This window comes from Martes martes (assembly GCF_963455335.1).
Source record: "Martes martes genome assembly, chromosome: 1".
Classification (NCBI taxonomy): domain Eukaryota; kingdom Metazoa; phylum Chordata; class Mammalia; order Carnivora; family Mustelidae; genus Martes; species Martes martes.
Genome location: NC_137888.1, coordinates 121150441 through 121164178, shown reverse-complemented (window position 1 = coordinate 121164178; position 13738 = coordinate 121150441). Strand labels below are relative to the sequence as shown.

Genomic DNA, 13738 nt, shown 5'->3' with positions numbered 1-13738 from the left:
TATTGATGGATTAAGAAAAGATTTTAATAAAGTATCACCAAAGGTTGGGTGGGTCAAAGCAACCCCCATTAAAGGGCTCCAAACAGGAGCGCCTGGGTGGCTCAGTGGGTTAAGCCTCTGCCTTCAGCTCAGGTCATGATCTCAGGGTCCTGGGATCGAGCCCCACAGATTAATCAAGTTAAAGACTGATAAAAGGGCTGGGGTCCCTTGGCTCAACCCCTCCCTCGGGACCCAAAGTCTTTCAGAGAACACTGGGTAAAACTATCAGGTGGTAGAAAAGAGAAGTTCCCAGGACTCCTTGAAGGGAGATCTAGGAACCTTGGTACTAAAACCCATTGATAAAGCCTTGACTTGGGCTACAGTTAGAATAAGAGAATTGCAAAAATTTAATGGTTGATAGGATTATGTAAACTGGAATGTTTAAGCAGGTATTATGTAAAGAAGTTGTATCTCCTTGGGGTGTGTGGATAGCTTAGTCAGTTAAGTATCTGCCTTTGGCTCAGATCATAATCCTGGGGTCCTGGGATCAAGCCCTGGCTCCCTGCTCAGCAGGGAGTCTGCTTCCCCCTCTCCTTTTGCCCCTCCCCGCGCTGGTCCTCAGGTGAGCACATGTGCTCTCTTTCTCTCCAAATAAAATCTTCACAAAAAAGAAAAAGAAGTGATACCGCCTTTACCTGAATATTTTATGGTAATGGTATTATGTCTGCCTGGGGAACACTTCCTCAACCTACCTAGTTTTATAAAACCAAAACACGTTGATGAAGTCCTAATGGAGGTTATAGTTAGAAATGTAAGAGTTGGCAGAATGAAGGAAAAAGTCTGTAGGAGAACTGATATGTTTGAACAGGCTTTAGATGAAGTGGTTGGGTCTTTACCTGATTGCATTTTAGGGATGGATATTATGTCTAACAGAGGAACATGTCCCATAATTAGTACTGTAAAACACAAAAGGCATGTTAAGTCCCACCCTTCAAGCAATGTTAAATGCTCTGTGCAAACCAGTAAGTTTGCCTGAGCCTACACAGTGTGGAATGAAGCTTGAGTGTTGGTAGCGACATATTCTTTGTGCAATAGCCCTATCTGGAGACTGGGCTAATGGCAAGAGCTTGGGCACACCTGCCAACAATGACTACAGGGACTTTAAACAAGAGAATTTCCATTTAAGAGTATTTACGGCCTTGCTATCTGATATTATTAATTGAAGTTATTCTTATGACTAAAGGATATACCATGACCTTGAAACTTGAAATACCTACCCAACACAGGTAATATCTGAGAAATGCTCTAACAGAGTTGGCAGTGCCCAGTAGAGTTCCATAATAAAATGGAAACAGGTTATACAGGATCATGCTGCCTGGAGAATGCAGAGAAGAGATATTCAAGAGCAGGGAGCCTCTTTTCTCTTAGGCTTGTCTCTGGCATTGTGTGAGGAGTTGCTGCTGGATTCTATTGTCACTGACAGTGCTCTGTAAACAGCTCTTGACTGACAAAAAGCTGCTAGGTTTGTGGATGGCAGTTCCAAAGTGAATGGACAATACCCTGTTTTGGAAAGTCATCATCCTATTCAAAGAAGATAGGAACAGATCATCTTGGTGTACTGAATTGCATGCTATTTTCCTAGCAGTGATGAAAGAATTGAACAGCTGGGAAAAGGCCCTATATTTGGGTTTCCACTGGCACATGAATAATGCCTGATAGTGTGGCCAAAATGTCAGTCAGGATGACAATGGAGACCTAGCCTGCTAAACGGATGCTCCTACAGAACACAGTCCTATGGAAATTTGAAGGGGTGCATTAAAGTAGGACACATTAATGTCCTTCACAAGAACTCCCTTCCAGGTTTGGAAGGTGACTAGAATTATCAAGCAGATGTCTCTGCATGCCCCTTTGAGATGGTTGCCTGGGCCCATGAATGAGGGCCCATGAATGAGGGGAATGAGCACAGGGTTTGCTGTAGTAATGCAGAAATGGGCTGAATCTAGATATATTCCTCTTGTACCCTCTGAGGCACAGAAGGCTAAAACAAACTACTCTGTCAACAAGAGAGTCAGAGACTACAGATGGTTATTAAGCAGATTGCCCAGAAGGAAGGCCAGGAATATAGCTGGTAGGTGATACTAATGCTAGTACCCTTGGAGAGGTACAAATGGGTCCAGATGGGAACAGACATTGACTCTGGACCATGCTTTGCTTTCTTGAGTGTAGATATAAATGTTACAAGTGCTATAAAAGAACCAGAACAGAAGATACTGCACCAGTTTGGATGGTTGACCAACATCTCTTCAGACCAAAGAACACTTTATAGCCCATAATGCTCAACAAGGGGCAAAGAGATATCCTCAGTACTAGTTTGATAGAGAATTGGAATGGGCAGCCAAAATGGAGGGAGATAAAAGCAGCAAGGCTGGCATATAAGTAAGTCTTCATGAGCATGTGCTCCCATTCAACATGAACATGAGTGGGGCTAAAGGTGTGTCCCCACTGGATATAGTTCTCTGTTTGGATCTGGGGAAGTAAGGATGGGGAAGATGCTGGTATACACTCTTCCTCACATCACCTCAACTTTTTTCCTCTTAGCTGATGCAGGGGTCACAGAACCAGGACTACAAGTATAAGGGATGGAAATGGTGATTCCTAAGTAAGAAACTATAATCATGCCAGATGGGGTGAAGGCACATCCTGACCCATCTGGCCCTTCAGAATTATAACACAAAGGTTAAAAGCATAGAAGGAAAAATAGTAGCTATGGGTAAAGAAATGAGTAAGTGGATTATATAATGAAGAAAATCCAATATTAACACCTCAAAAGAAGCTCTAAGCAAGAGATGATATTGTCTCTTAGCTCAATTATGTTAGATGCCTGAAAAGGTGAAGCCATATATTGCTGACACCCCTCTTGCTTTTGGAACCTGGTAAGATCAAATGGAAGCCTACAAACCTGAGATATATTTTCATATAATGATGATGGACTGGATAGTTAATAACTGAAATGGGGTTCTAGTAATGTGCCAACTTCTTTTAACTTTTACTACTGTTTTGCTATAATACTCACATTATAACAATCGTTTGAAGACCAGGGGTGGACTGTGACATTGTGACTTATGTATTTGGTCCTCCTTTTCATTTCTAGCACAGAACTAAAATCCTTGAAATCTGCTAAAATGAGAGACCCCCTCCAAAAAAAAAAAAAAAGACGAAGAAGAAAAGATGTCTTTTGTTGTGTTAATTAGGTGGCTTTTGGAATGTCCCTAAGTCACCAAAGGATGGGGATCGTTGCTAGAAGAACCATCCCTGTGATTGGAGGGTTGGAAATTTTGGTCTCACACTCCTAGGATGGGGGAGGAGCTAGTGGCTACGCCAATGGCCAATGATTTAATCAATCATGCCTATGTATGAAGTCTCCATAAAAACCCAAAAAGCAGGGTTTGGAGAGCTTCCAGGTTGGTGAATAAATGGAAATGCAGGGAGAGTGGTATGTTTGGAGAGGGTATAGAAGCTTCATGCCCCTTCTTACGTATCTCTCCCTATTTACCTCTTCATCTGGCTATTGATCCAAATCCTTTAATATCTTTTGTAAAAAATAAAACAAAACAAAAAACCAGTAATCTAAGGAATAAACTGGTTTCATGAGTTCTGTGAGCCCCTTTAGCAAATTAATTGAACCCAAGGAGGGGGTGGTAGGAAACTTTGATTTATAGCTGGTGAGTCAGAAGCAAAGGTAACAACCTGAATAGGCAGTGTCAGAATTGAGTTCAATCGTAGGATAATCAGCTGGTACCCAGGGAATTGTTGGAGGTGTGGGGACCTCCCCACCACCATGTTAGAAATTGGTGATCAGAAACCTTTTAGAGAATATCGAATAAGGTAGTTTGATGTAAAAGTTCACACATGTTTCTTATAAATGTGAGATTTTTAAAATTAATAGTTTATCTTCTTGCATCAAAACTGTTATGATTGACAAAACCAATTATGCAATGTTTCAAGTAGTTTATGCAAAAAGTGCTATAATAAATCTGAGATGGTATAGTTTTTGTTGTTGTTGTTTTTGGTTTTTTTGGTATAGTAGTTTTTTTTGTTTGTTTTGTTTTTTGTTTGTTTGTTTTTTAAATATTTATTTATTTGTCAGAGAGAGAGTACACACAAGCAGGCAGAGAGGCAGGCAGAGCCAGCGAGAGAAGCAGGCTCCCTGCTGAGCAAGGAGCCCGATGTGGGACTCGATCCCAGGACCCTGGGATCACGACCTGAGCCGAAGGCAGCGGCTTAACCAACTGAGCCACCCAGGCGTCTCTGGTATAGTAGTTTTAATGAGAAACTTGTACTACCCATATACTCATTTTGGACTCTGGAACATCAAAAATTTTTTGAGTTTTTTTGTTTAAATTCAACTAATTAACATATACTGTATTATTAGTTTCAGAGATAGAGTTCAGTGATTCATCGGTGTTATATAATACTCTGTGCTCGTTACATCACATGCCCTCCTTAATGTCTATCATCCAGTTACCCTATACCCCCTCCCAGCAATTCTTAGTTTGTTTCCTGTGATTAAGAGTATCTTGTGGTTTGTCTCCCTCTCTGATTTTGTATTGTTTTACTTTTCCCTATGATCCTCTGTTTTGTTTCTTAAATTACACATGTGAGATCATATGATAACTCTTTCTTTGATCAGCTTATTTATATTTAACTTATTTATATCCTCTTGCTCTATCCACATCGTTGCAAAGGCAAGATTTTTTTTTTTTTTTTTTTTTGAGGGCTGAGTAGTATGGAACAACAAAATTAAGTGACAACTTTTTATATCCAGGAAAGGTCAATTTAAAACCACACAATTTATCACATGCAAACCAAGCCTAGCCTGAACTACAGAAAAGGACAATATCTTCAGTTTATCTGATACTGCCTTTGGAAATATTTCCCCCCAAAAGCTAAAGAAATTAAGAAACCAAAATTTATTCTATTGTTGATTATATTGCTAATAACAACCAAGTAATATCATATATCAATTCAAAATTAATATTCCATATGCCTCATGTATCCAGTATCAACAGGGGGAAAAATGATACCCTTTGAAAACTGTAAGATTATAAATAAATGTCTTATGAAAATGATTTTACTGTAAAGTGTTACCCTTTCCTTAACTCAGAATCATCATTATGAAAAGTCTATCATGCTTTGCTATTATAATAGCAAAGTTCTCAGGGGCTAGTAAGGTAATCTGTCTTATGCCAAATGGCCCTAACTACCATTCTTTTTGATGTCTTAGGTTTACACATTTTTCCTATTTTCTGCCTCTGTCTTCATTGATATTTGAAACATCCTCCTATCATATATTTGAATCTGACAGTTCTCATTTCATTTCTAATTTACTGAGAGACAGAAAACCAAACATAACCAAAATAAAAAAATTTTTACATCTCTGAGGAAAGGTATGAACTTTAGTGCTTCGAATTTGTGGAATCTCTGTTTTTATCTATACAGAGGTAGTTGGTGTATCACATTCTGTTCTCGGTGAATGAGATTACTAGATAAAAGAGTGACTACTCTAAAAAATTTAAGCTTCAGTGTTGGAGCTAAATAAATACCAAGTCATTTAAGAATTAACACAATGCATTAAAAAATTTTTTAAGTATGGTAAAAATTAAATAAGACATGAAACCTTAGGATCTTCATAACTTTGTTCCAGGGAGATACCACAAGACAGAAGAAGAATTTTATAGCTCTGGATGAAGTCATATATGATAACAGAACGTTCTTTATCAGATTCCTCTTGAAAGCAGGATAGAAGGTACCACATTCTCTCTTTCACAGTCAGGCTTGGATCCAGAGAAGGTGGGACCAAACTGGAACTAATTTCTTTAGAAAACAAACAAAAAGTCTTAAGGTAAACATTACATGCATTCATTTGAAGCAGCAATCTTTAATGAAAAGACTGAAAAGCCTAAGGGTCTAACTCCATGGAACCAATAATTCAGCATCACCTTATTCAGCTCACATGGCTACAAAGATGAAGTGCTTCATATTCTAAATATTATAGCTTTTGCTATGTAATTAATAATGCTCTATTTAATTAGGTGAAATTTTTAAATATCAAGATTTCTAGGAATAAATTTACACTTCTCAGAATAAGGAGTTAAAAACATAAAAGGTATTTTGAAATGAATTTTAAACGAAATCCTTTTTTAAAAGATTTAGTATGAACATATAACATTAGATTAAAAAAAATAGAAGTTCAAGTATCTATTTAACATAACACATTTTCCCTCAAAACAACTGAAAAATATTTCATTCTTCACGGCATTCCTTAAAATGTTTACTTACTAATTTTGCTCCTGTCTAAAACCAATCTATCAGCTAGGTAATGTAACAACTGTAATCAAATCACAAGGGATTTCCAGATCATATCCTCTCAATTTTACAGACATCTACAAAGGCTGTATGATTCAACTACTGTAGATGTTCAACCCATCTCTGTCTCTAGATAAGTTCCAGACCTAGTCAGTAACATTAAAAAAGTCTGGAAAGAAACTGCTATGATCCAATCTTCAAAAGTAAACCCTCAAGGTGGCCAGGAAGTCCCTAAGTCTCCACTGCCTTCCAGAAGAAAAGATAGTATCAGTAGCCCATGGGATAAGTAAAGGGGAATAAAGGTAGTACCTAAAACATACATTCTAGTTAATAAATGAACTAATGTACACAATAGTCACTATCCCACCCCCCCAAAATTTTAAGCCTAAAAATAAATTCTAGTTAAGTATCAGGAAGTTATTCTCAACAAACAAGTCATTATCCTAACAGAGGTTATATTAAAATTATATGGTGATTAAGCCAATAGTGACTACTTACCAGGATGCTTTTGTTCCTTCTGCAATGAAAAATAATAAGCATCTCTTCCACCCCAGCATACTGCCAGACCAACAACCAGGATGTCATCACAACCTTTAACAGGAATGCCATCATCTCTAATAGGGGTTTCCTGAGGTGAGCTAACTAAGTAAATCAAAAGTGAAATAGTTTAAAATCTCAAAACAAAACCATTAAACTGAATGTTAAAAAACAAACAAACAAACAAAAAAAAAAAAAAACAGTGATTGGGGGAGGAGAAAGATGGTGGAGGAATAGGAGACCTAAATTTTATCTGGTCCCAGGAATTCAGATAGATAGTTATCAAACCATACTGAACACCTACAAACTCAATGGAGATCGAAGAAAAGAATAGCAGCAGTTCAATGAGCAGAAAAGCGACCACTTTCTGGAGAGTAGGATATGCAGACAAGTGAATTCGAGGCAATATTTGGGACCACAAGGAGGGAGCTTCTTTCAGCTTGCTACTGGCAAGGGATACAGCAGTGGAGCACAAAATCAGAACTTTTGGAAGTCTGTTCTGCTGAGGGACATTGCTCCAGTGGTGAAGCGGAGGGTAAACCTCACTGGGACAGTGTGGTATCAGGACCCTTGGGGTCACAAAAAGACCAGGGGTGACTGAGTGTGGCAGAGCTCCCAAGTATCAGAGCAGGGAAGCCAGCTGCAAAGACGGAGCTGAGGAGTGGGCTCTTAGCTTGGGGTTGTCATAAACCATGATCTGCGGCACAGTTGGGGCACTACTCTTCAAGCAACAAGTGGCAGATCCAGAGAGACTCCCTTTCCTCCCTAGGGAGGAGCAGCACCAGAGAACACTACAGGAATCTGCTGGGTTTGGAAACTCCAAAAGGGGTCATGTGCCAGAGAGCCAGAGATAGAAACACTCAGTCAAAGGCTGGGTGAGCATAGAGTACAGCCAGAGATCAGGGAGAGAGAAGTGATTGACTGCTTTTCTCTGAGGGCTGACTGAGGAGTGGGGTCCTGAGTTCTCAGCTCCTCCAGGGCCAGAGATTGGAAGGCTGCTATTTTCATTCTCATCTTCCAAAGCCATATGGAAAACATTCAAGGAACAAAAGCTACCGAGAGTGAACCCAAGCAGATTACTTAGCCTGGCCCCTGTCAAAGGCGGTGCAATTCCATCTGCCTCAGGCAAAGACATTTGAGAACCACTGTAACAGGCCCATCCCCCAGAAGATCAGCAAGAACATCCAGCCAAGACCAAGTTAATCAATCAATGAGAACCACAAAACTCTGGCACTAGGGGAATAGAGCACATAGAATTCAAACTTTTTTCCCCCACGATTCTTTAGTCTTTCAAAGTTAATGTTTGTAATTTTCATTATTTTTTCTTTTTCTATTTTTTAAAAATTTTTCTTCTTTTCATTTTCAACTTACCTTATTTTCAGCTTATCTTATTATCTTTTCATCTAATCAATTCCTTTTCTAAAATCCTTTTTGTCATTTTTATAGTCATATTCTATCCCTTCATTGTATTTAACCTTATTTTTGTGTGTGTATATATATATATATATATATATATATATATATATGTATATGTATGTGTGTGTGTGTGTGTGTGTGTGTGTGTGTGTATATATATATATATATATATATATATATATATAAGCTTTTCTTTCTTTAAAGTTTTGGGATACAGTTTCTTCTAAGAGACCAAAAGAGACCCTAAATCTAGCAAATGGCTTTGTTCTACTCTCCCACCTGATAACATTTTCTCCTTTTTTAAAAAATTTTTTTCATTCTTTTTTCAACCATCTTATTAATTCCTTTTTAAAAATCTTTTTAAATTTTCATCTTTATAGTCATATTCTATCCCTTCTTCATATTTACCTTTATTTTTGTATATATATGTTTTCCTTTAAAATTTTAGGAGGCAGTTTCTTCTAACAGAACAAAATACACTCAAAATCTAGTGTGTGGCTCTGTTCTGTTCACTAGCCTGATCATATACTTTCTTTCTTGCTTTTTTTCCCCCTCCTTCCTTTTCTCTCTGGTTTTGGGTCTCTAATGATTTGTTTAGTGTATATTTTCCTGGAGTCCTTGTTACCCTCTTAGCATTTTGTTCTCTTATTCATCAATTCTTCTCTGGACAAAATGACAAAACAGAATAACTAGCCTCAAAAAAAAAAAAGTACAAGAGGCAGTACCAACTGCCAGGGATTATGGACACTAGTAAAACATCAGAACTAGAGTTAATAATGATTATTATATAGATATTAGATGGGCTTGAAAAAAGCAAAGGAGGTACTAGAGAATCCTTTTCAGAAAAATTAAAAAACTAAAATCTAACCAAGTCAAAATCAAAAAGGGTATTAATGAGGTGCAATCAAATATGGAGGCTGTAACTGCTAGGATAAATAAAGTAGAAGAGAGAATTAGTGATATGGAAGAACAAATGATGGAGAATAAAGAAGCTGAGAAAAAGAGAGATAAACAATTACTGGATCATGAGGGGAGAATTCAAGACTTAGTGATACCATAAGACAAAACAATATTAGAATAATTGGGATTCCTGAAGAAGAAGCAGAGAAGGGGGCAGAAGGTATATTAGAGCAAATTATAACAGAGAACTTCCCTAATTTGGGGAAGGAAACAGGCATCAAAATCCAGGAGGCACAGAGAACCCCTCTCAAAAATCAATAAAAATAGGTCAACACCCCAATATCTAATGTTAATGTTAAGTCTCAGAGACAAAAGAAAATCCTGAAAGCAGCTCAGGACAAGAAGTCTGTGACCTACAATGGTAAAAACATTAGATTGGCAGCAAACCTATCCACAGAGACCTGGCAGGCCAGAACGGACTGGCATGATATATTCAGAGCAATAAACGAGAAAAATATGCTGCCAAGAATACTATATTCAGCTAGGCTGTCATTGAAAATAGGAGAGACAAAAATTTCCAGGAAAAACAAACAAACAAACAAACAAACAAACAAAGTAACATAGTGAAAGTAACATAGACCAGAAAGGAAAAGACAATATAGAGTAACAGTCATCTTACAGACAATACAGTGGCATTAAATTCATATCTTTCAAGAGCTATCCTGAATGTAAATGGGCTAAATGCCCTAATCTAAAGACACAGGATATCAGATTGGATTAAAAAAAAAACAAACAACAAAAAAGCAAAGCCCATCATTATGCTGTCTGCCAGAGACTCCTTTTAGACTGAAAGACACCTCCAGATTAAAGTGACAGGGTGGAAAACCATTTACCATGCTAACGGACATGAAAAGAGAGCTGGGGTGGCAGTCCCTGTATCAGACAGATTTTAAACCAAAGACTATAATAAGAAATGAGGAAGGACACTATATCATACTTAAAGGATCTTTCCAATACAACGATCTAACAATTTTAAATATTTATGCCCCTAACATGGGAGCAGCCAATTATATAAGACAATAAACAACAAAATCAAAGAGACACATTGACAATAATACAATAATAAGGGACTTTAACACCATCCTCACTGAAACGGGCAGATCATCTAAGCAAAAGATCAACAAGGAAGTAAAGGCTTTAAATGACACACTGGACCAGATGGACTTCACAGATATATTCAGAACATTCCATCCCAAGGCAGCAGGATACACATTCTTCTCTAGTGCACATGGAACATTCTCCAGAATAGATCACATCCTAGGTTACAAATCAGGTTTCAATCGGTACCAAAAGATTAGGATCATTCCCTGCATATTTCTGGATCTCACTGCTTTGAAACTAGAACTCAATCACAAGAGGAAAGTTGGAAAGAACCAAATACATGGAAGCTAGAGAGCATCCTACTAAAGAATGAATGGGTCAACCAGGAAGTTAAGGAAGAATTTTAAAAATTCATGGAAAAAAGTGAAAATGACAACACAACTGTTCAAAATCTTTGGGATGCGGCAAAGGCAGTCCTAAGAGGAAAGTATATAGCAAGACAAGCCTTTCTCAAGAAATAAGAACAACCTAACGCTACACCTAAAGGAGCTGGAGAAAGCACAGCAAATAAAGCCTAAACCCAGCAGGAGAAGAGAAATAATAAAGATCAGAGCAGAAATCAGTAAAATAGAAACCAAAAGAATAGTAGAACAGATCAATGAAAGTAGGAGCTTGTTCCTTCAAAGAATTAGTAAGATTGATAAGTCCCTGGCCAGGCTTATCAAAAAGAAAAGAGAAAGGACCCAAATTCATAAAATCATGAATGAAAGAGGAGAGATCACAACAAACACCAAAGAAATACAAACAATTATAAGAACATATTATAAGCAACTATATGCCAGCAAGTTAGACAATCTGGAGGGAATGGATGCATTCCTAGAGACATATAAACTACCAAAACTGTGAACCAGGAAGAAATAGAAAACCCAAACAGATCCATAACCAGTAGGGAAATTGAAGCAATAATCAAAAATCTTCCAACAAACAAGAGCGCAGGGCCAGATGCCCTCCCAGGGGAACTCTACCCAACATTTAAAGAATAATTGATACCTGTTCTCCTGAAACAGTCCCAAGAAATAGAAATGGAAAGAAAACTTCCAAACCCATTTCATGAGTCCAGCATTACTTTGATCCCAAAAGCAGACAAAGACTCCATCAAAAAGGAGAATTACAGACCAATATCCTTGATGAACATAGATGCAGAAATTCTCACCAAAATACTAGCCAATAGGATCCAACAGTACGTTAAAGTATTATTCACCATGACCAAGTGTAATTTATTCCTGGGCTGCAAGGTTGGTTCAACATCTGCAAATCAATCAATGCGATACAATACGTAAATAAAAGAACAAGGATCATATAATATTCTCAATAGATGCAGAAAAAGTATTTGACCAAGTATAGCATCCTTTCTTGATTAAAACTCTTCAGTGTAGGGATATAGGGAACATGCCTCAATATCATAAAAGCCATATATGAAAAGCCCACAGTGAGTATCATTCTCAATGGGGAAAAACTGAGAGCTTCCCCCCTAAGGTCAGTAACATAGCAGGGATGTTTACTATCACCACTGCTGTTCAGTATAGTACTGGACGTCCTAGCCTCAGCAATCAGACTACAAAAAGAAGTAAAAGGCATATGAATCAGCAAAGAAGTCAAACACTCACTCGTTGCAGATGATAAGATACTTTATGTGGATAACCCAAAAAACTACACTCCAAAACTTCTAGAACACATACAGGAATTCAGTAAAGTGTCAGGATATAAAAGCAAAGTACGGAAATCAGTTGCCTTTCTATAGACCAACAGCAAGACAGAAGAAAGAGAAATTAAGGAGTCAATCCCATTTACAATTGCACCAAAAACCATAAGATACCTAGGAATAAACCTAACCAAAGAGGCAAAGAATCTATACTCAGAAAACTATAAAGTACTCATGAAAGAAATTGAGAAAGACACAAAGATATGGAAAAACGTTCCATGCGCATGGATTGGAAGAACAAATATTGTGAAAACGTCTATGGTACCGAAAGCAATCTACACATTTAATGCAATCCCTATCAAAATGCCATCAATTTTTTTTTCCTAAGAGATGGAACAAATAATCCTAAAATTTATATGGAACCAGAAAAGACCTCAAATAGCCAGAGGAATATTGAAAAAGAAAGCCAAAGTTGGTGGCATCACAATTCCAGAATTCAAGCTCTATTACAAAGCTGTCATCATCAAGTCAGTATAGTACTGGCACAAAACAGACACATAGATCAATGGACTAGAATAGAGAGGCCAGACCCTCAACTCTATGGTCAACTAATCTTCGACAAAGCAGAAAAGAATGTCTAATGGAAAAAAGACAGTCTCTTCAACAAATGGTATTGGGAAAAGTGGACTGCCACATGCAGAAGAATGAAAATGGACCACTTCCTTATACCACACACAAAAATAGACTCAAAATGGATGAAGGACCTCAATGTGAGACAGGAGTCCATCAAAATCCTTGAGGAGAACAGAGGTAGCAATCTCTTTGACTTCAGCCCCAGCAACTTCTTCCTAGAAACATCGCCAAAGGCAAGGGAAGCAAGGGCAAAAATGAACTACCGGGACTTCATCAAGATCAAAAGCTTTTGCACAGCAAAGGAAACAGTCAACAAAACCAAAAGACAACTGACAGAATGGGAGAAGATATTTGCAAACAACATATCAGATAAAGGGCTAGTGTCCAAAATCTATAAAGAACTTAGCAAACTCAACACCCAAAGAACAAATAATCCAATCGAGAAATGGGCAGACGACTTGAAGAGACATTTCTGCAAAGAAGACATCCAGATGGCCAAAAGACACATAAAAAAGTGTTCCACATCACTCTGGATCAGGGAAATGCAAATCAAAACCACAAGGAGATACCACCTCACAGTAGTCACAATGGCTAAAATTAATAAGTCAGGAAATGACAGATGTTGGTGAGGATTTGGAGAGAGGGGAACTCTCCTACACTGCTGGTGGAAATGCAAGTTGGTGCAGCCACTCTGAAAAACAGTATGTAGATTCCTCAAAAAGTTGAAAATAGAGCTACCCTATGATCCAGCAATTACACTACTGGGTATTTACCCCAAAGACACAAATGTAGTGATCTGAAGGGGCACGTGCACCCCAATGTTTATAGCAGAAATGTCCACAATAGCCAAAGAGCCTACATGTCCATCAACAGATGAGTGGATAAAGAAGATGTGATGTATATATACAATAGAATATTATGCAGCCATCAAAAAATGAAATCTTGCCATTTACAATGATATGGCTAGAACTAAAGGGTATTACACTAAGCGATATAAGTCAATCAGGGAAAGACAATTATCATATGATCTCATTGATATGTAGAATTTGAGAAACAAGACAAAGGATCATAGGGGAAGGAAGGGAAAAATGAATCAAGATAAAA

At 37.8% G+C, this 13738-nt stretch overlaps 1 protein-coding gene across 1 annotated transcript in view; it reads right to left on the bottom strand.

Annotated features, from left to right (window-relative positions):
* POLQ (DNA polymerase theta) overlaps positions 1–13738 on the bottom strand; it is a 134124-nt gene that overhangs the window by 43668 nt on the left and 76718 nt on the right. Inside the window, exons 17-18 of the mRNA XM_080819162.1 lie at positions 6844–6987; positions 5657–5853 (exon numbers count right to left, since the gene is read on the bottom strand). Of these exons, the coding sequence (XP_080675288.1) occupies positions 5657–5853; positions 6844–6987 (341 nt within the window). The remainder of the gene's footprint in view (positions 1–5656; positions 5854–6843; positions 6988–13738) is intronic.